The sequence below is a fragment of the Crocuta crocuta genome, unplaced genomic scaffold, assembly GCF_008692635.1.
Source record: "Crocuta crocuta isolate KB4526 unplaced genomic scaffold, BGI_CrCroc_1.0 scaffold330, whole genome shotgun sequence".
Classification (NCBI taxonomy): domain Eukaryota; kingdom Metazoa; phylum Chordata; class Mammalia; order Carnivora; family Hyaenidae; genus Crocuta; species Crocuta crocuta.
Window position 1 is genome coordinate 108,644 of NW_027530521.1, and position 22,169 is coordinate 130,812.

At 40.1% G+C, this 22,169-nt stretch overlaps 3 protein-coding genes across 3 annotated transcripts; 1 reads left to right on the forward strand and 2 right to left on the reverse strand.

Moving 5' to 3' along the window:
• The first annotated feature begins 4,675 nt into the window (after nucleotides 1–4,675).
• On the forward strand, nucleotides 4,676–5,638 carry LOC144234211 (olfactory receptor 4C45-like). The gene has a single exon (XM_077767489.1). The coding sequence runs from the start codon at nucleotides 4,676–4,678 to the stop codon at nucleotides 5,636–5,638; it is 963 nt and encodes a 320-aa protein (XP_077623615.1).
• Nucleotides 5,639–12,480: 6,842 nt separating this feature from the next.
• Nucleotides 12,481–13,385, reverse strand: LOC144234212 (olfactory receptor 4C3-like). Its single transcript, XM_077767490.1, is given in 3 exon segments — nucleotides 12,481–13,126; nucleotides 13,128–13,361; nucleotides 13,363–13,385. Coding segments are annotated over 3 exon segments (903 nt in total).
• A 6,659-nt stretch (nucleotides 13,386–20,044) lies between these two features.
• On the reverse strand, nucleotides 20,045–20,953 carry LOC144234214 (olfactory receptor 4C3D). Its single transcript, XM_077767492.1, has one exon. The coding sequence runs from the start codon at nucleotides 20,951–20,953 to the stop codon at nucleotides 20,045–20,047; it is 909 nt and encodes a 302-aa protein (XP_077623618.1).
• Between the last annotated feature and the right edge of the window lie 1,216 nt (nucleotides 20,954–22,169).

Sequence of the window (22,169 nt, forward strand, 5' to 3'; positions counted from 1 at the left end):
ATCAGCTCAAAACAGACTTAAAACATAAGGCCTGAAACTGTCAAAGTCTTAGAAGAAAACACAGCAGAAAATCTTCATAGCATTGGAATGGGCAATGATTTCTTGGGTATGACATGAAAAGAACAGACAACAAAAGCAAAAAAATAGACAAATGGGACTACAGCAGACTAAAAATCTTCTATACAACAAAGAAAACAGTTAAAAGAACAAAAAGGCAACCTATAGAATGGGAAAAATATTTACAAACCATATGTTTAATAAGGGGTTAATATTCAAAATATACCAAGAATTTGTACAACTCAATAGCAAAAACATCCCAGTTTAAAAATAGGCAAAGAACTTGAATATACATTACCACCAAAAAAAATTGGTACAAATGGCCGAACAAGGAAATGAAAAGATGCTCAACATTACTAATCATCAGGGAAAAGCAAATCAAAATCACAATGATATTTCACACCTGGTAAAATGGCTATTGTCAAACAGACAAGAGATAAGAAGTATTTACAAGGATATGGAGAAAGGGAACCTCTGTTCACTGACAGTAGGGATATAAATTGCTAGAGTCACTATGGAAAACAGTATGGAGGTTCCTCAAAAAACTAAAAATAGAATACCATATAATCCAGCAATCCTACCTCTGGGTATTTATCCAAAAATAATGAAATCAGAATCTCAAGAAATTATTTGCACCCCAGTGTTCATTTCAGAATTGTTCACAATAGCTAAGATGTGGAAACAACCTAATGTCCATCAACAGAGGCACTGCTTAAAAATAAAAAAAGAAATGTAGAATAGATATACTACATAGAATACTTTTCAGCCTTAAAAAGGAAGGAAATCCTGCCATTTGTGACAACATGAATAAAACTTTAGGTTATTTTTCTAAGTAAAATAAGCCAGTGACAGAAGAACACTGCATAGATCCACTTATATGAAATATCTAAAAGAGTTCAACTCATAGAAGCAGAAAGCAAACCGTGTTTTGCCAGGGGCTGGAGGAAGGAAGAAATGAGCAGTGATTGATCAATGGATATGGATTTTTAGTATAGGAAGATGAAAAAGCTCTGGAGATAGTTGATGGTGATGTTTGCACAACAGTGTGAGTGTTCTTAATGCCACCAAACTGTACATTAAAAATGGCAACTTTTATACTATGTATATTTTACTACAAATAAAAAAAACAAGGGAGAAGGAAAGACTGAGTGAGATTAGCAGGAAACAGAGGAGCAAAATTAACTGCTGAAGACAGAGCTGAAGGCATTATTTCCCTGTCTGGTTCTGGACTTGAGGAGTATATCAGCTTGCTTTAAAGGTAAAGACTGGTTTTTAGTGGACTCTCCTTTCTATAGTGTTTCTATCCTTTACTTCTGACTATATTTATAATGTTTGGCTGAGCGTGATTTTCTCAATGGCTACCACGTGGAAGAGAAAAGATATATCCCCCTGAACACATCATGAGAATCTTTGCCCAATATTTGGTAGCTGAGAATTTAAAATGTCACAGTTTCCCAGGGTAACACAGCACATAACCTTGAAAATTGGTATTTCCATTGTTAGAATAACCATATGAGATCAACAGTCATGTTCTCAGAGAGAAATCCATTCTCTGAACTTTGACCTATGCCTAAAACCATCCATGTGCTTTGCCAGGCTCACCAATATAAAAATGTACAACAAAGTTTTATCATGAAGCTTTCCAAAATACCTTCCCAGTCTCGTCCTAAACTACAGCCAGAAACACGATGTTTATGGCAGCATTATCAACAATAGCAAAGCTATGGATAGAGCCCAAATGTCTATCGACTGCTGAATGGATAAAGAAGATATGGTATACGGTATACTCCATTACATATGTATTTACATATAAGTTTATATATATAAATGGAGTATTACTCAACCATCAAAAAAAATGAAACCTTGCCATTTGCCATGATGTAGAGGGAGCTACAGTGTATTATGCTAAGCAAAATTAGTAAGTCAGAGAAAGAAAAATACCATATGATTTCACTCATATGTGGAATTTAAGAAACAGATGAACATATGGGGGGTGAGAGAGAAACAAACCATGACAGACCCTTAAAGAGAACAAACAGTTGATGGAGGGAGGTGAGTGGGGGATGGGCTTGATGGGTGATGCATATTAAGGAGGGCATTTGTTATGATGAGCACTGTTATAAGTAAGTGATGAATCACTGAATTCCATTCCTGAAACCAATATTGCACTGTATGTTAACTAACTAGAATTTAAATAAAAATTTGGAGAAAAAGAAAATAAAAGAAGAATATAAAAATAAACTGGCCTCTAATGATCCTGTGGATGCTTTGCTTTCAGCAAAGATTCCAACAGGACCAATTACTAATCCTCTGAGGGCTTGAGAGGTCAATGCATTACCAGATCCTGCCCTTTGTGAAAGTCTATTTAAATATTTCTCTAGAGTCTGTGAAGAATTACAGGACATTTAAGTAAATGACAGCAGTTGAGCTCGTTAACTAATAGGCTTAAGGTTTATATGGAGACACTATTCCCACACTTAGGGTTAAAAGGAGAGCTCAAATCAGGAATAAAAAGAATTCTCTCCATACTGCTCATGGACTTCTTGGGAAACAGAAATTTGGCAGGACTTGAAAAAAAATACCCAATCAACGGGATCTGATGCACTATTCCATTTTATAGTTCTATATACTCGCTTTTTCTGACTTGAAGAACTTTTCATTGTTCCCACTGTTTTTAGTTTAGGTTGAATATAGTTCTGAGATCTGAAAAATTTGCATATTTTGAAGATGTGTTTGTACTTTCATAGAAGGCCAAGGAAGTGAGTAGAAATTAAATCTAGAGCCCTTGCAGCTTCCTAACTTAAAATAGCTCGTTTTCTGAGTAAATTCAGATTGATAATGGGAACCAAAATAAATGAAAATGTCCAAGACTGAGAGAGTTGTCCAGAGAGAGAGTTCCAGTGTCCTGTCTGCTAGTTTATAGAGTATATTTGCAGCTGTGCGGCTATGCCCCCAGGGGAAGAAAACAATGACTGAGTTCAATCTAAAAACAGTGGAGTCCACGATCAACTGGATCCAGGTCAGTGATAACTAAATCTTTTCCCCCAAACTTTAAGCAATTAACTTAACTGAATTCTTTTCACTGAATAGTTTTTACAGTTATATTCTATGAATTGACAGTAATCTTATTCTCTAAAATTGAATTTGAGCAAGATGACATGAAAATATCAGTGGAAAACATGATCTGTAATGCTGCCAGACAGGCTGCTTTTCAGAATTACCAAGGTCACTTTCACAACATTGTGGTTAACGTGTATGTAGAAATGGATTGCTGTGGTAGGTTTCTATATGTGATTATTTGAAATAGTTTCCTGTTTTGTGACTTCCATGTCGCCACACTGAAGCTAGAATTTGTGAATTGAATCTATTAAGAATGACCAAGCACATAGTTACCACCTATAAGAGCCACGGATAAAGAAACAACTAAACAGACTGAGCTTTCTGGAAAACTAAAAAGATATCTTTGCTCACCTTTACTGAAGCTGAGAGGTCATGATGCTGACTTGTGTGTCCAGAAAGTTTTGAGGAAAAAAATTTGGTTATGTTTTTGGCAGGGATTGGAGAAAGGAGAAAAAGAGGGGGAGAAGGAATCAAATATCCTGTGATCTTTTGTAACATGTACTCACTGTTGAAAATTCATGTATAGACCATTCAAAACAAGAACATATTTTTGTATGTATTCCATTTTCCGCCAATTAGCAATGAAAACTTCCAGTTCACCTTAATTGATTAAACTTATGCCAAAAGAAAAACACTATTATCTTAGATGACCTTGACATTTCTGTCTCATCAGATCCAGGGAATCTTCATGACTCATTTAATTCCATTTGTAAAATGTGAGTAGGATTATATATCTAATCCAGATCATTATTTTATATGTAATGAAAGACCAATTACACAGAAAATCCACTTGAGAAATATTGAGAACTTTTAAGGGAACTTTGTATCACTTGTATATCTGTATCCAAAGATGTGGGAAGAGGGACTATGTAATAGTCATTTTGAGCCAGACACAACATCCAAGGCTACTGAGGAAATGCTGCACAATAAGCTGTTATAAAGATAGTTCTTGGCATTTTGAAGAGGAAAAACTCCATCTGCAGCTCTATCTCTGTGTGTATGTGTATTCATTTGACAGAAAGGAATCAAAGCTCAAAAAAAAAAACCTGCTGGCATAGATACAGTAAAGCTTGGTACTTTTCTATTTGATATACAGTTGAGTTTTTAAAGAATATTCTGTTAATATACCTATAAATATTCATGCCAATAGGCAAATATAACTTCAAAATAATTATTATTGATGAAATTTGTCCCAAAAACAGTGAAAAAAAGTCATCTGTGAGGTTTGAAAGCCAGAAACAGAGTTTGGAAGCCAACTATAAGTCAACATACATAACACTTCGCTTTTATTCTGGTGTTTGTAACATACTGTCACTATTCAATTTATATGTTTAAGAGAATTTTAACCTCTTTCTAATCTTCTTTATACTATGTCCAAAGTGGTAGAAGTGAGTGGAAGCTGTGGTTCCTTCAATCCCAGACGCCAGGACTAAAGAGGTAATGGAAACTTTTAGTGTTGAATTAAAAATATTACTCAGAAAATTTGCGATCTCTCCAGATGGACCAGGTGCTCACAACCCAAGCTGAATCCATGGACAAGATGAGCAATGTAACAGAATTCATTTTGCTGGGCTTGACCCAGAATCCAGAACTGCAGAAATTCTTCTTTGCTGTGTTTTTAATCACCTACTTGATCACACTGGCAGGTAACCTGCTCATCTCTGTCACCATCTTCATCAGCCCGGCCCTGGGTTCTCCCATGTACTTTTTCCTGTCCTACTTGTCCATTATAGATGGTTTCTACTCTTCTTCCATAGCACCCAAAATGATCTATGACCTGATCTCTGAGAAGAACACCATCTCCTTCAATGGCTGCATGACTCAGATCTTTGCAGAACATTTCTTTGCTGGAGCTGAGATCATCTTGTTAATTGCCATGGCCTATGACCGCTATGTAGCCATCTGTAAGCCCTTGCATTACATGACCATCATGAGCCGACCTGTCTGTGGTTTCTTGGTGGGAATGGCTGGGATTTTAGGTTTTCTTCACGGAGGAATCCAGATTTTGTTCATGGTGCAGTTACCATTCTGTGGCTCCAATGTCATTGACCATTTTATGTGTGATTTAATACCTCTCCTGGAGCTAGCCTGTACAGACACTCGCACCTTGGGGCCCCTGATCGCTGCCAACAGTGGATCACTGTGTTTCCTCATTTTTTCTATGCTGGTTGCTTCTTATGTTGTCATCCTGCACTCTCTGAGGACGCATAGCTCTGAAGGGCGTCGCAAAGCCCTGTCTACCTGTGTCTCTCATGTCACTGTTGTCATCTTATTCTTTGTACCTTGTTCATTCCTGTACCTTAGACCCATGACCTCCTTCCCCAGTGACAAAGCTGTGACTGTGTTTTGTACGATAGTAACTCCCATGCTGAACCCTTTAATCTACACCCTCAGAAATGCGGAAGTGAAAAATGTCATGAAGAAACTCTGGAGGCAAATAATGAAAAGGGGTGATAAATGAACTTTGTGATTAGAGTTTTTACCTAAAAACAGCTAGGGATAATTTATAGAGATTTATTTCTCTTCTTAAATAGAGATTTATCCTCCTGATTAAAACTGGGACAGTCAATTATCCTGTCTGGATCAGTTTTCTTCAGCAGCATGTATATTGTGGGCAGGGTCGACATACCCAGTAAGACACAGTAGGCATGGTGAGTAGGGCCCACAAGAATTTTAGGAGCCCTTGAAATGCTTTAATTTCTTTTAAAATAAGAATAAAATGAATGTAATCCAAATCCAACTTGGAGTATAGTCATCTTTACAACAATGCAGTCATAAAATACAATTTTCGATATTTTTAATAGAGGGGGAGAATTCATGAAGACAAAATTACTAACGGGCCACGGAAGTCATCATGTTGCCCTGATCGTGGGTGTGAAACATAGCAGCAGCAATAGTCCTGAACACTCTTTACATCCAGCACTACAGCTAGAATGAAGTTTTGTTTTCAAAGATGAAAAGCAACTATNTAGTAAATTTAAGAGGTTAATGATGTTCTCTCCCCACAACAATAAAAAGCTCTTTGCTTATCACAATCCCAAGAAGAGAATACTGACACACAAAGGTACTTTTTCAAAAATTACACTGCCACCATTTTCTATAATATACAATTGTCTGCAGAAAAAAAAAATGGAGACAAAATGGCTGGTGCCAAGTAAATATAATTGATCAAGTCCGTAGAATTAAGGTAGAAATTACCCATATGTTAAAGTCATGTTTTATTTTTTTTAATGTTTATTTATTTTTTGAGAGGGAGCACAAGTGGGAGGCGGGTAAAAAGAGAAGGAGACACAGAATCTGAAGCTGATCCAGGCTCTGAGCTGTCAGCACAGAGTCCAATGAGGGTCTGGAACCCATGCTCTGAGATCATGACTTGAGCCAAAGCAAGATACTTAACTGACTGAGCCACCCAGGCACCCCCAAGGTTGTGAACAAAGGAAAAGAAGACTTTGAACAGCTGTGGCAGGAAATTACCAGTGATACATGAACCAAGGTCGTGTAACGAAACCGAACAACGATGACCACGGATCTGGATTATAGAAAAGAATTCATAACATGTACATAATGAAATTCTAAGAGAGATTCAGAAATAGATGCTCTGAAGTCAAAGATTAAGAGCTTAAATCCAATAGGCTTGATTTGTCATCTTGTCTCCTGCATTAATTAGCCTTGTAAATGTAAGCAAGTTGCTTCATCTCCCTACTGACTTTTATTTGTAAAATGGAAAAAAAAAATTACATACTTTCTTAAACTGTAGACATTAAATGATTTAAGTTGAAAAAAAAAAGGAGTCAGCTGAAAATTAGCAAAATTGCTGAGACATGGTTACAGCCTTCAGAGATATCACCAGCACAGAAAGTGTGCGAGGGACTACAGTTCCTCACAAGAGGAGCCCAAGAACACCGCCACTGTCATTCACCAACTACGATCTCAGGAGCACCAAACATCTGTCCCAGCCTCACTTGACTTCAAAATAAGTCATAAATGGCATCCACTTTTGAGCAGGGACAGCATAATGGTGAGTTACTATCTGAGCAAGGAACCTAATGGGACCTGTGAGCAGATCTCTGGACACTAAAAGCTAGCCCACCACCAACTCCCTATTTTGGAATAAAAATGCCTTTAACATCTCTGCAGTTACAAATGGGGGAGCTGGTTGGAGGACTATGAGGTGCCTGAGCAGAACTTATTTCAAATGCTCTCACTAAGGATAGATTCCGTTCTGGTGCTCTGCAAACAGGAAGAGAAGGGATTGCCTCTCTCCCTCTCCCCCACTATTAGAGAGGCAAACCATGAGAGACTCTTGAATGCTGAGAACAAACTGAGGACTGATGGGTGTGGGGAGGGGGGAGATGGGCGTGGAGGAGGGCACTTGTGGGGATGAACACTGGGTGTTATATGGAAACCAACCTGACAATAAACTATTTGTAAAATAAATAAATAATAAATAAATAAATAAAATAAATTTTAATAAGAAAGAAAAAAGGAGAAGGGAAAGCCCAGCACCAGAGACCAACAGACCTATCTCTGTACAGAGCTTGCGATTCCTGAGGAAGGGCTCAGAAACTTGACCTCAGAAGGTGATTTCACAACCGGGGATTCGATTATCCTGTGATGCTGACATGTCTTATGTTCTCAGGACTTTATGTCAGGTCAGATCTCACTCTACCTGCAGGCCTTTAAAAGTGTTTTTCCAAAACAAACAAGCAGACTCTTTTTCTTATTTATTTTTGAGAGAGAGAGAGCATTGCGTGAGTGAGGGAGGGGCAGAGAGCGAGAGAGGGCAACAGGGAATCCCAAGCAGGCTCCACACTGTCAGTGCAGAGTTTGACACGGGGCTCAAACTCACAAACTGTGAGATCATGACCTCAGCCCAAATCAAGAGTCAGACACTTAACCAACTGAGCCACCCAAGCACCCCAAAACAAGCAGACTCTCAAGTAAGAAAACAAAGTGGTGGTTGCCAGAGGGAGATGGGTGGGGGGAAGGGTGAAATAGGTAAAGGGGGTTAAAAGGTACAAACTTCCAGTTATAAATAAGTCAAGGAGATGAAAAGTACAGCATAGGGAATATATTCAATAATCCTGCAATACTGCTGTATGGTGACAGATGGTCCCCATCACGCTTACTGTGGTGAGCACTGAGTAATGTACAGAAGTGCTGAATCACTGTTGAACACCTGAAACTAATATAACCCTGTATTTCCATTATTCTTCAATAGTAAATTCTAGAAAAAAAGATGTTTTGCTGTAGTGTGAGTGATGTGATGCTGTGAGTGACCATCTTGCAAATATGTGCCAGCAACAGATATGTTTAAAACGTCAAACTTCTCTTTTAAAGATCTAGCTGTCGTTCCCAAGAAAGATGGGAATGGAACAGGATAAGGTAAAAATAAGGATGATGCTCAAGAGATGATGGTGATGACAGCTTATGTTTGTTGAGCACCTTCTGTGAATAACATCCTGACCTAAGGACTCATTTTATATGTTGTGGAGGCAGTAAATGTCTGCCACTCTTTCTTTCTTTCATTATTTTAGTCCTCAAACTGTGGAACTTACCTCTGTTTAAAACATTTCATCACTTGAACACAATGGTGACCCTACCCCCAGGATGGTATGAGCATCAATAAAACAATGCTAGCATAAATAATTTGACGGCTTTTTCCATTTGCCTGCTTATGAGGTCCAAGTGTTGTGTATTCACATTTTGTTATTCAATTCCCACTCCAGCCCAGTAACACAAAGATACTGATTTCCCCATTTCATGAATTAGGAAACAATGGGTTGGAGAAGTTAATTATACAGCTCAGATCAATTAGCTAAAATTTGCTTCAATAAGAATTCAAATCTAAGCCTGTCTGACCCACAGCCTTTGTGTGTTACCAAACCCATTTTGTATCTCCTTAATATATCCAGACAACAAACTAAAATTTTTCTTCTCATCTTTGGAATTTTCTTCTTGAAGCCATGGTCACCATGGTTTGAACTCATTGGAAGGTGGACTTGCCTTCATAGACAGGACAGGCTGAAAATGTACGAGTGCACAAAGAACCAGCTAGTGACCGGTCAATAATTTGTAACTGCATGAATGTTTTGATTCCCACATAACAGGAATTTCCTTGCAATTATTTTCTCCCCCATCTTCAACAGTTTGTACATAAAGGAGTGGCCTGTGGCTTATATAGTAGTACTTTCCTCTAATGAATAACAAATAGCAAATATGTTTGATCTGAATATCAAACTCATATATCAAACTCATATCAAATGTCAAAATCAAACTCATCCCGCTGTCATCCATCAAAAAAGAAAAAGAAAAACTTCACTGAGAGAAGAAAGTTCAAGATGTGAAAAACTATTTTTAAAATTAATTTTATCTGTTTCTTCTTACTTTTTATTATGATTGTTATTTTTATTTTATTTTGAGAGAGAGAAAGCATGCAAGAGCAGGGGAGGGGAGAGAGAGAGAGGGTGAAAGAGAATCCCAAGCAGGATCCATACTGTCAGTGCAGAACCGGATGTGGAGCTTGAACTCACAACCCGTGAGACCATGACCTGAGCTTTAATCAAGAGTGAACGCTCAACCAACTGAGCCACCCAAGGACCCCCAAAATAGTACTTTTTAAAGTAGCTTCCCAGTAGTAACAATAAGTTGTGGAATATAAATCTCAAATGCAGTTCTTCTGTTTTGACTCCACATGGATATTTTCAACAGTACTAAAAAATTTGGAAGCTTATACTAGTTCCAGCCTTTCTTCTTCTGCTGCCCACTGGAGGGGCACCAACATTTATTAGACGCCTATCAACCTGTCAGATGCTGTGCTCTTGGTGCACATTGTCCTTTCACAGACATACACTGAGGATTAAAATGCTTATTTTTGGACATGGAAACCAAGGATCAGAAAAGTTTAAGATGCCTTGTAAGTGGAACAGAGAAATAATTTAGCTCCAGGGAGTACCTTTTAGGATGGCAGAGGCTTACCCAAGTTAATAGAAGAAATGGAGGGAGGAGATGGAGGAGGAGATGGGAAAATAGGAAAAGATGACAACCAGGATATCTATCAAAACACTAATGGCAACTCTCTCTGGGTAATGTCTTATAGGTGGATTTACACGTGCACACATGTGTGTGTGTGTGTGTGTGTGTGTGTGTAGTACCCACCTTTGTTTTCCTACATTCTGAATTTTAAAATAAATATGTATTTGGGGAGAAAGATGTTGTACCATAGACTCCAAAATGGAGTCAAGATTAGTAATAATTTTGGAGTCATATAGAAAACTTCAGCAAATTTAGTAATGTCAACAAGATTATTAATACTTTTGAAATCATATAGAAAATTTCTGGTGATATTTACTCACATATTTATTCTAGCAAGTTGAAATTTTTTTCAAAAATAAGCAGCGTTTGTAAGTTGGTTGGACCATAGTTAATCATGATTCAGGCAATAAAAAACAAGGGACTAAAAAAAGATGGGGAGCACTTGGATCAGTCCATTATGCTAGTTGGTATTTTAACTGTACGAAAAGGTGCTTATCAAATTTCAACTAAAGTATGCTTTTCTAGAAAGTCTCCTGAGATAAAATTGTGGCAAATTGGAGAAAATATAGGCTGTTTTTAGTGAGCCTCACCATGGTTTCATACTTAGTAGCTGATTGGAATACTGGCTCAATCATACTTTTATTATCTAACAGCAGAAATGAATGGTATAGAATCCAAGGTCTCATTATACCTAGTTTTTTAACGAGACTATCAGAATGTGACAAAATGAAAGAAGACAATATTTATTTTTCTTTAGAACTTAGCAACTGTTATTTTTGTGAGGCATAGAGGTTTGGGGGTAAAGCAATAACTATTTCCTACTGAGCTCCTGAATATTGGTCCTTGGTAACTAATTGTGAATACTTGTAGTAGACAAACTGTTTTTCATATTAACTTCTAGTTTGTTTTTTGTTGCAAGTATAAAAAGTGGAGATGTTGCAACATGGTGCTTTACAGATTGTGAAACAAAAGAAAAGTTTTTTAGAAATCATGAGAGCCTACACTCTTAAAGAACGAAGCCTGAGAAAGGATCTCATCAGAGTTCATAAAGCCAGGAAAAGAACAGAGCAAACACGGATGCACATTTCAGATTTCAGAACCCCAGCATCCCTTGGAATCCGAAACAAGGAGCTGGCAAAAATAATCACTGGCCAAAACTAAGCCATCTACTCTAAGCACAGCATTTTTTTTCACCCCCAGTAGAGATAGAAAAAGGAAGGAAGGCAGCCTCTGTATGGAAGATTAGGAAAAGGTTGAGGAACACATATAAAATAAAATCTGTTGTGGGTCTACATTCCAGAAACTGTATTCTGAACTTGACATAGATTTTTAAATTTAATTCTCACAGTAACACTTTAATTCTCACACTATTATCTGTATCTTTATTTTAAAGGCAGGCATCAGAGGCTGATAGATGTTTAGTTACTTACTCAAGGTCATGCCATGAGTAAGTGTGGGAAATAGGACAGAAATTCAGGTTGATTTGTCTCCAGATCCAAGGTCTTCTAGAACAGTAGCTATGCTATCACTCGTAAAGTGATGAGAAGGAAGAGAAGCTAGATGCACACAGACTGCTACACACAGCAAAGCAAGAAGTTGTTTGCCTTAAGTTGCATTTTGCCTCACATTTCTGCAAGTCCATTATCACATAGCCTGGAATGCGAAAACATGGATTGCTAGTGAAAGATCTGAATGATGGACCAAAAACAACTGATTTTTTTAAAACTTTTTTTAATGTTTTATTTATTTTTGAGAGAGAGATAGAGACAGCGTGAGCAGAGGAGGGTCACAGAGGGAGAGAATCACAGAATCCGAAGACAGGCCTCAGGCTCTGAGCTAGCTGTCAGCACAGAGCCTGACACAGAGCCTGAATCCACAAACCGTGAGATCATGACCTGAGCCCAAGTTGGACGCTTACCCAACTGAGCCACCCAGGCACCCCTAAAAACAACTGATTTTGAGTGTTGGCTTAGGTTCTTCACAGCCAGATAACCTTGATTAATCAGCCACATCGGGAGACAAAGTTTCCTCATTTCTAAATCAGGGATAATAATGATTCATGCCACATCTGTCTCATACCGTTGTTTTATAACCAAATTACACAATTCAAGATAAAGACTAAACCATAAAAGTCTATGAAGATGAACAGACAGACATAATGAAATAAGGTGATATTCAGTAGTAAAAACAAGTTTTGCTTTGTTATGCTTACAGAAATAAAGTCATTTCTACTTCGTGCTTTACCACCCATTATATACCTGTTCTTTTTTACTGAATGAAGAGCTTCCTCATAGCATTTTTTACCTCTTCATTTCTCAGGGTGTAAATGAGTGGATTCAACATAGGTGTCAGAATGCCGTAAAATACTGCCATGTTTTTGTCTATGGACAAAGTAGACGACAGCCGCATATAAGTAAATATACACGGCACAAAGAACAGGGCAACTACAGTGAAGTGGGCCCCACAGGTCGAGAGGGCTTTGCGTCTCCCCTCGGCGCCATGGTGCCTCAAGGAGCACAGGATGACAACGTAGGAGGCAGCCAGCATGAGGAAGTTCAGCAGGCAGATCACACCGCTGTTGGCCACCACCAGCACACCAATGACGTATGTGTTGGTGCAGGCGAGTTCCAGCAAGGGGTACAGGTCACAGACAAAGTGATTAATCACATTAGGCCCACAGAAGGGCAGCTGAAAGACCAGGAGGAGCTGGACCAGTGAATGCAGGAAGCCCCCGAGCCAAGCCACCCCCACCAGCAGGGCACAGAGATGCCTGGTCATGATGGTCGTGTAGTGCAGGGGCTTGCAGATGGCCACGTAGCGGTCATAGGCCATGACCGTGAGCAGAATAATCTCAACACCTCCCAAGAAATGGGCTCCAAAGAGCTGAGCCATGCAACCCTCAAAAGAGATGACTCCCCTCGCACAAGGAGTCCGCAATGAGTTTAGGGGCCATAGAGGAAGAATAGCAGGTATCAATGAAGGACAAATTGGCCAAGAAAAAATACATGGGGGAAGCCAGGGTGGGATTGGAAGTAATGGTGACCACAATGAGGACATTGACACACATGGTAACCACATAGATGATCAAAAAAAACACAAAGAGGACTCTCTGTATCTCTGGCTTCTGTGAGAGTCCCAGCATGAAAAACTGTGATATTGTGTGGCATTTCCATAGAGTCCAAGGACAGTGAGGATGCAGATTCAGTATTGTCTAGGTCAAGAGAGAAAGATAATTGTAACAGAACTAATTGCAGGGTGGGGACGGTGCTACAATATTTTCTTTAGACACACTCACTCCCTTTTGACCCTCTTAACACTTTCCGTTCCAATATTTTGTACCAATTCACTTTGTTAACCTCAAAGTGTGAATGTATATCTATTGTTGACTTTCGCATCATTGGGCAGTAGATGTCTAACTTCTTACGTGAAAACAAACTAAATATTAATTAGTTTTGTTGCTGCTGAAACCGAACATGTGGCAGACCTTGATTTTCTAATGCAACTAGAGTACATCTCTGACAATTTTCAGGATGATTCCACATAGATGCAATGGCACCTGAGGAAACCATGAATATTTAGGATCTCCGGAAATCTCTACATGTATAGTCCATATCCTTTGAACTCAGTCTTCTTAAACTTTTCAACAAGATTTGCTACTTTCAGTCAGCAGTTTTGATGGTAACAAACTGAATTAAAATGAACAGATGCAAATCTGAGAGAAGCTGATTGAAGCAAATCTGAGAGAAGCTGAGGTCTGCAACTGAAGACCTCCCCAACTTTCTGGTTCTCCCCCTGCTCACTCCTTCCCACTGAGAACCCATGTTGTGGGCAGCATCACATCCAGGAAGCCAAACTTAAGTTACTCTTGCCCCCTTGCTTTACACATTTTATATGCTTCTGGTTTTGCTTTTTCTGGGCTCAGTGAAATCCTTCTAGTTAAAAGTTACTAGTCTTTCTGCATCTGTAGGAAGGACTCAAAGTAAAAGTTTGGTGAGCATCCGTGGAAGATTCTATTAAATGATGAGTATCTACCTTTTCATTAAAGGAAGCTCCAGAGGCAGGGAGAGCAGATGCTCCCTCTTAACCAGCTATAAATTCATCTGGCAGAATATTCCTACTCACCCATTTCTTCTCCTAGTGATAGTAAGAAAATGCCTGTGCCTTTCCTGGTTTTAAACAAAACCCTGGGGTAGCTGGGTGGCTCAGTCAGTTAATTGTCTGACTTTGGCTTAGGTAATGGTCTTGCAGTTCATGGGCTTGAGCCCCACATTGGGATCTATGCTGACAGCTCAGAGCCTGGAGCCTGCTTTGGATTCTGTCTCCCTCTCTCCCTCTGTCCCTCCCCTCACCCTGTGTCACCCCCTACTCACGCTCTCACTCACTCTCTCTAGCTCTCTCTCTCTAGAAAATCAATAAATATTTTTTTAAAATTTTAAGCAAAAAACTGACACTAAACCTACCCACTAGCCACCTATTACTTTCCTGGAAACATAGGCCTCCTTACAATAGCTAAATTATCCAACTTGCTGGAGATCTGATGTTCAGTATGATAAGAATTAAGGGAGAATGTTTAAGTGTCAGAGGAAGAGACACCCAGATATAAGAAATACTGGGGAGAAGACTCCTCTATTGATCAGGAAGTTGCCCTCCTTTTTTTCTCTTTCAGTTTTAGTGCAAAAAGGCAAAAGTTGCTTCTGTGAGTGACAAGTCCGATGGGGACCTTTTCAGAGTAAAACATGATGGTCAAGAGCACAGACAGGGGTGTCGGTGAACAACTTCTCAAAGCCTGAATGTTCTTATATATAAAATGAAAATAAAAGAACTGCTAAACCTTGAGGTTGCAGAGCGCAGTAAATGATAACGGGGCATGCCAGGTGTTTGTACAAAGCCTGGATGTGATACACATTCAATAAGTGGCATCTCTAGAATCACCATCATTGACACCATGGACAACAAACTCTTTATGTGGCTTAAAGAACCAAGGACCTAAGTGGATATATTCAAAACGAAATTGGTTATATTGAATATAACTAATTATATTCAAAACTATAATATTATAAACATTTTTTAAATGATCTAATGCTGATCTTCATACAGAACACAATAGAGAAAATTCAAATCTATGTGAATAGCACAGGATTTAGCCCAAAAATAAAAATGTAAGGCTGATTCATCTCTGTGTCTTGTGGAAATACAAAAATTTTTTTTTTAATTTTTAATGTTTTATTTATTTCTGAGAGAGAGAAAGAGAGAGAAAGAGAGAGAGAGAGAGCAGGGGAGGGTCAGAGAGAGAGAGAGAGGGAGATACAGAATCTGCAGCAGGCTCTAGGCTCTGAGCTAGCTGTCAGCACAGAGCCCGACATGGGGCTCGAACCCACCAACCGTGAGATCATGACCTGAGCCAAAGTTGGATGCTTAACCAACTGAGCCACCCACGCGGCCCAAAAATTATTTTTTAAAAGCCAGCCAGAAAAACTAAGTCTCCTGTTTAATTATTCCACAAGTTTTGAGTTGCATTTTTCTTTAGTTTTAAAAAAAGATTACAGAAACTTACATTGACTGGATCTGAGGACAACAGGTCTCCAGGTGTTGTGCTGTGCTTTGTATTTACCACCTAATATCATGGAAAGGTGGATCTGGAAGAGTTCTTAAAGGATCATCCAGACCAGCTCCAACATATCTCCCAAATTTCGCTGTTTCATGTGATTAAACTTCTGGATGAGATTAGAATGGTTTCATCCATTGAGGCAAAGCACAGATGAGGCAGGTGCTGTCAATTACGAAAAATCATCTAAACTGACAGTTTCTTTTTACTTAATGTTTATGTATTTTTGAGAGAGGGGATGGGGAAGGGCTGAGGATCTGAGGCAGGCTCTGAGATGACAGCAGAGAGCTGGATTTGGGGCTTGAACTCACAAGCTGTGAGGTCATGACTTGAACCAAAATCAGACGCTCAACCAACTGAGCCACCCAGATGCCCCTGAAGGTTTCTTAGAATAGTACAAACTGAAAAGACAAAAGATGGCCATCCATTTACAAGCAGCTGGGAATTTGTTCTGTCATCCATTTCCCTGAACAACCTGATGGCATTTAAAATCATTGTTTCCAACGGTCTATTTTAAAGATGGTGAATTTCAGACTCAGAGAGATTAGATGCACAGAGCCAAGGTCACATGGGTGACCCATGACAGAGGTGTGGCTGGAACCCAGGTCACACATCACCCCGTCTATGCCCTTTCCAATTCAACCATGGCTTTCCATGGTCTGCCTTCTTCGGAAAGAGGAGCTGGTTTATTAGCTCTGCTTTCTGCTAAGGACAGTCACCAGCAGAATCTCCAAGAGAAGCTTTCTCCTTCCACTGGACAGAGTTTCTATAAGGGGACCGGGAGTGACAGCACAGGGACTGTGCTCTCTGCTTCTCTACGGGAGGCTAAATCTCCCTCACAGGACCTCCACTGGAGTTTGAGCCTCATTCACAGGTCACAACAACATTGATGCCATCATTTAATTAGTCCCCTGACTACAATTTTGGTCTCACAAGGAAGTGACTTCTATTTTGCCTCTTACAAGTGCCCAGTATCCTTCTAGTGTCTCAAGAGGGAAACTATAAATTGTCAGGAAGAAAGGGGAGTTAGGATATTTTAGGAACGGACACTGGAGGGTCAGCATCTTTAAAGAAATCATTGACTGAACAACATCAACAGAAATGAACAGTTTTTATTGAGCATCTTCTTGCTCAGAGGGGGAGGCCTTTCATCTCCTCCCTTAAAGCTGAGAGAAGAGTATCACTGTCCTTTATCCATGCCTCTCCTATGTGGTGTGCCAAGGTGTGCCGAAAGATCAAAATGACATGAATCAGAATTGTACATCCACCATTTCAATCATTCAATAAGGATGTTTTACCGGGCCCACCTGGTTAAAGATAGTACTTTGCTAACTGTCAGGAATCCATGGGGAGAGAGACAGACACCGTATTCGACAGCGTGGAGCTTAGATTCTACATGGAGCAGTAGCCACCTCCAAAACCAAGCAGGGGCGTAAACAAACAGAAGCACCAAATCAAAATCTAATAAATGGAACTGTGGGGTTCATCTTATATATTTTTAATGCTGATACATACTGACAGAGGTGAACGTGTAGGATACTTACTGATGTATGCGGCAAAGTTTCCTCCATAACATCTGTAACCTTGTACCCGCCCAGCACTCTTGCAGGCTCGGCATGAAGTCAGCATTGCCCAGGACTGAATGAATCCTATTCTAAGCCGTCCCTCAACCAGTTTCCCGAAAGCTTCTATCAAGGGTCACAAAACAGGGAGAATTTAGTCCACTATAAATCCATGTCACCACCTTTGAAAGGCTCATGAACACATTTTCCCAGTTTTCCTCAAGGACCATTTAAAACCTTCACTTTTGGGGCACCTGGGTGGCTCACTCAGTTAAGTATCTGACTCTTGATCTCAGCTCAGGTCATGATCTCACAGTTCATGAGTTCAAGCCATGCAACGAGCTCAATCCTGATAGTGTGGAGGCTGCTTGGGATTCTCTCTCTCCCTCTCCCCCTGCTCATGCACAGGTGTGGGGAGGGGGGGGTGGGGAGGGCATGCATGCACACACACACACACACACTCTCTCTCTCTCTCTCAAAATAAATAAATGTAAATTATTATAAGTAAATAAAATAAATAAATAAAGGGGTGTCTGGGTGGCTCAGTCAGTTAAGTGTCGGACTTCCACTTAGGTCATGATCTCACGGTTCATGGGTTTGTGCCCCGCCCCGCCTCTGTGCTTACAGCTCTGAGCCTGGAGCCTGCTTTGAATTCTGTGTCTCCTTCTCTCTCTCCCCTTCCCTAACTCATGCACTGTCTCTCTCAAAAATAAACTTTAAAGAATTTTAATAAAAATAAAACCTTCACTTCACTTTTTCAAAACTCCCTTCCCCCGCTCCCAGTCTCTAGTCCTGCTTTAGGTCAACAACTCCATGGGTCTTGTTTTCCAGAACTACATCGGAGTCCATGAGGTTCTTTCCTTCCTTTCCTCTGCTCTCCTTCACAGCAGCAGGAGCTGTATAATTCTGGATGGCCCCTCCCACCTTCCCTCAGCAGGGTTTCACCCAGTAAATCTCTTGCACTTCAACTCTGTCTTAGCTTCTGATTCTTAGAGAACTAGGACTGATGTAGAAAATATAAAGAACTCTTACAAATCAATAAGATAAAAACAGTCACATGAGACTGGAAGAGTACTTCCACAAAGAAGTATCCAATGGCCAGTAAACATCTTAGGGAGTAGGGTTCCCCTCTTGTATCATCTGAGAAATAGGATATAGAACCACAGGGGCGCCTGGGTGGCTCAGTTGATTAAGCGTCCGACTTCGGCTCAGGTCAGATCTCATGGATCATGGGTTCGAGCCCCACATCAGGCTCTGTGCTGACAACTCAGAGCCTGGAGCCTGTTTCAGATTCTGTGTCTTCCTCTCTCTCTGCCCTCCTCCACTCATGCTCTGTCTCTCTCTGTCTCAAAAATAAATAAACTATTAAAAAAATAAAAAAAAGAACCACAATAAAATACCACTGCAATGTTCTCCCTACATACCTAAAATTAAAAGGACAGTCAATATGGAGTGTGTGTTGTCAATATGGAGGAACGGTACCTCTCATATGCTACTGGCAGACATGTATAACAATTTTCCAAAGTATACACTGGATATGCATAAATATACACATAACTTATGACCCAGAATCCCTATTCCTAGGTATAAACCTAAGAGAAAGTTATGTAGCAGTGTGCTGGAAGATACATCACCAAGAAGGTTAATAGAGCTATTTGTTAACAGCATAAAACTGTTAACAACTTAAATGTCCATAATTAACAATGTATTTTTAAAATGTTGGTATATTTATACAGTGGACTAACAGAAGGAAAATAAGTGGCAATTTTGTAAGTTTATCAAAATGGGAGGGGGCACATGGATGGCTCAGTGAAGCATCTTGATTTCAGCTCAGGTCATGATCACAGAGCTCCTGGGTTTGAGCACAGAACCTGCTTGGGATCCTCTGTCTCCCCTCTCTCTCTGCCCCTCCCCCACTCACACTCTATCTTTCTCTCTCTCAAAATAAATATATTTTAAAATGGCAGAGGGGCGCCTGGGTGGCTTAGTCGGTTAAGCGTCCGACTTTCGCTTAGGTCATGATCTCGCGGTTCGTGGGTTCGAGCCCCGCGTCGGGCTCTGTGCTGACTGCCAGCTCAGAGGCTGGAGCCTGTTTCAGTCTGTGACTCCCTCTCTCTCTGGCCCTCCCCTGCTCACGCTGTCTCCTCTCTCCTCTAGAAATAAATAAAACATTTAAAAAAAATGGCAGAATGTTTTTAAATGGAATAAAATCACATTAAACTATATTTCAGTAAAATTTCAAAACAAATTGTTGATAGAATCAGGTGTAGGTGAACCATCAGTAACTATTCTGGTCAACATTCTCATGTGCAGAGTTGGAGGACCAGGTTAGGAATATTTCAACAGGAGGTTCTACTCATCACAGACTCTTAGTACCCCAGGCTGATGAAGCCTCCATTTCAGACCAAGGTGAGGGAGAGATGGTGTTTGCATGTCCTGCAATGCAGTGTAAACTGTTAAAAAGAAATTGAAGTTGTGTGTAATAACTTGTCTGGCCAGAGTCATAGGACATGGTTAGATTAGATATAATTTCAAACATTCAAATCCATTTTACTCTGAAATTTTTTAATAGTCTCTCAGCTCTTGTCATGAAAATATGAATTTTTGCTGAGAATGACTAGTTATTTCTTTCCTTACTGTACCTGTATCCTCTATCCACAATTGCTCATTTTTTCCATAGATTTTTCATGGCATTTTTCACCTCTGCATTTCTCAGTGTATAAATCAGGGGATTGAACATGGGTGTCAAAATACAATAAAACACAGCCACTATTTTATCTATGGACAAAGTAGATGATGGCCGCATGTAAATAAATATACAAGGCACAAAGAACAGGGCAACTACAGTGAAGTGGGCCCCACAGGTGGAGAGGGCTTTGCGTCTCCCCTCGGCGCCATGGTGCCTCAAGGAGCACAGGATGACAACGTAGGAGGCAGCCAGCATGAGGAAGTTCAGCAGGCAGATCACACCGCTGTTGGCCACCACCAGCACACCAATGACGTATGTGTTGGTGCAGGCGAGTTCCAGCAAGGGGTACAGGTCACAGACAAAGTGATTAATCACATTAGGCCCACAGAAGGGCAGCTGAAAGACCAGGAGGAGCTGGACCAGTGAATGCAGGAAGCCCCCGAGCCAAGCCACCCCCACCAGCAGGGCACAGAGATGCCTGGTCATGATGGTCGTGTAGTGCAGGGGCTTGCAGATGGCCACGTAGCGGTCATAGGCCATGACCGTGAGCAGGATGATTTCAGTTCCTCCCAATAAATGGGCAACAAAGAATTGAATCAGACATCCTTCAAAAGAGATGGCTCTCCCCTCATACAAGGAGTCCGCAATGAGCTTGGGGGTCATACACGAGGAATAGCAAGTATCAATAAAGGACAAACATGAAAGGAAAAAGTACATAGGAGAGTCCAAGGTGGGACTGAAGATAACGGTGATCATGATAAGTAGGTTTCCCCCAACAGAGACAAGGTAGACAATCAGAAAGAACACAAATAAAACTCTCTGTACGTCGGAGTTTTGCGAGAGTCCCAGCATGAAAAATTCCGTGATGTTTCGTGGACTATCCATGAATCCATGAGCTACAGCAAGGACTTGGGTGAGAAGAGATTTACCAAGAAAAACTTATTACTACCACTTTCAAGACATTTTTTTTAAGTTGGGGGAAATCAGTGTTTGTGGAATAGCATTATCCCAAACCCTGAATCCCAAAGAAAGAACCTGCTAATGATGCAAATCATTTTCTAGTTAATAGTTTTGACAGAGTACAAAGTTAAATAGCAGATACAATAAACAACTCCCAAAATATTACCTCTCTTGCATTTTAACCAATAAGAATGAATTCTGTTTTGAAAATATATTCATGGAATTTTTTTGTAATAAAAATTATTATATTAATTTTAGTTCACTAAAAATAACCACTTGTGGGATAATAATTTCTCTAATTTTTTTTTTTACAGTTGCTTTTTCAGAGCTACTCTTTCAACTCCCATTTGTACTTCTCAATGCACATGGACAGCTCCTCAAAAACTGATTTCCTCATCTCAAGCCCAACTCAATTCTTGATCGTCCTTCTGTATTTCTTCCACCACCCACCACAAACATGGAAGTCAAGCATCCTTGACTTCTTCCTTTACTAGTCTACCTCATAAATGCAAAATTAGTCACCACACCTTATCAAGTCTTATTCCTTAATGTAGGGAATAAGTTTAGGAATTTCCTGAGCTCACACCAATGGGTTAACAAGTTTTAGGATGAAAGCATCCAAGATTAGGTAAACAGGGCAGAAGTGCCCCCAACATAGTACAAAAGCAGAAAGGTGCTTTAAAGGAGGGAAGGAGCAGTATAGGTAAACAGGTAAACAGGGCTACAGACCACAGCAGGAGAGTGGAGCTAGTTAGCAAAAGAAAGGTGCCTTGCTGACCCTGAGATAGCATGCTCTTCTGTCTTATCCCCTAGGCAAGATAAGATAAACATAGGTAGTGCCTGGTGCCCGAGTTAAACAGCCATCTGCCCAGTGCTGGGATTTTGTTTTGTACTGACCCACAACCCTGACACCAGATATCTTCGAAACCTCCTTTCTCTCACACACATGAGTTAATGTTCATGGATTCATTGTCTCTTTCTGTATGTCCATCATGCTTGTAAGCCTTCTGATACTAATAAAAACAGAGCAAGGACACTTATTGGGGCTCGGGTCTCCTCCGGACATTAGCCTCTCTTGCAATTAATTCTGTGTGTGCTCTCTTGTTGGGCAAGAGAGAACTCCAGACTCAGAGTCTGTGAC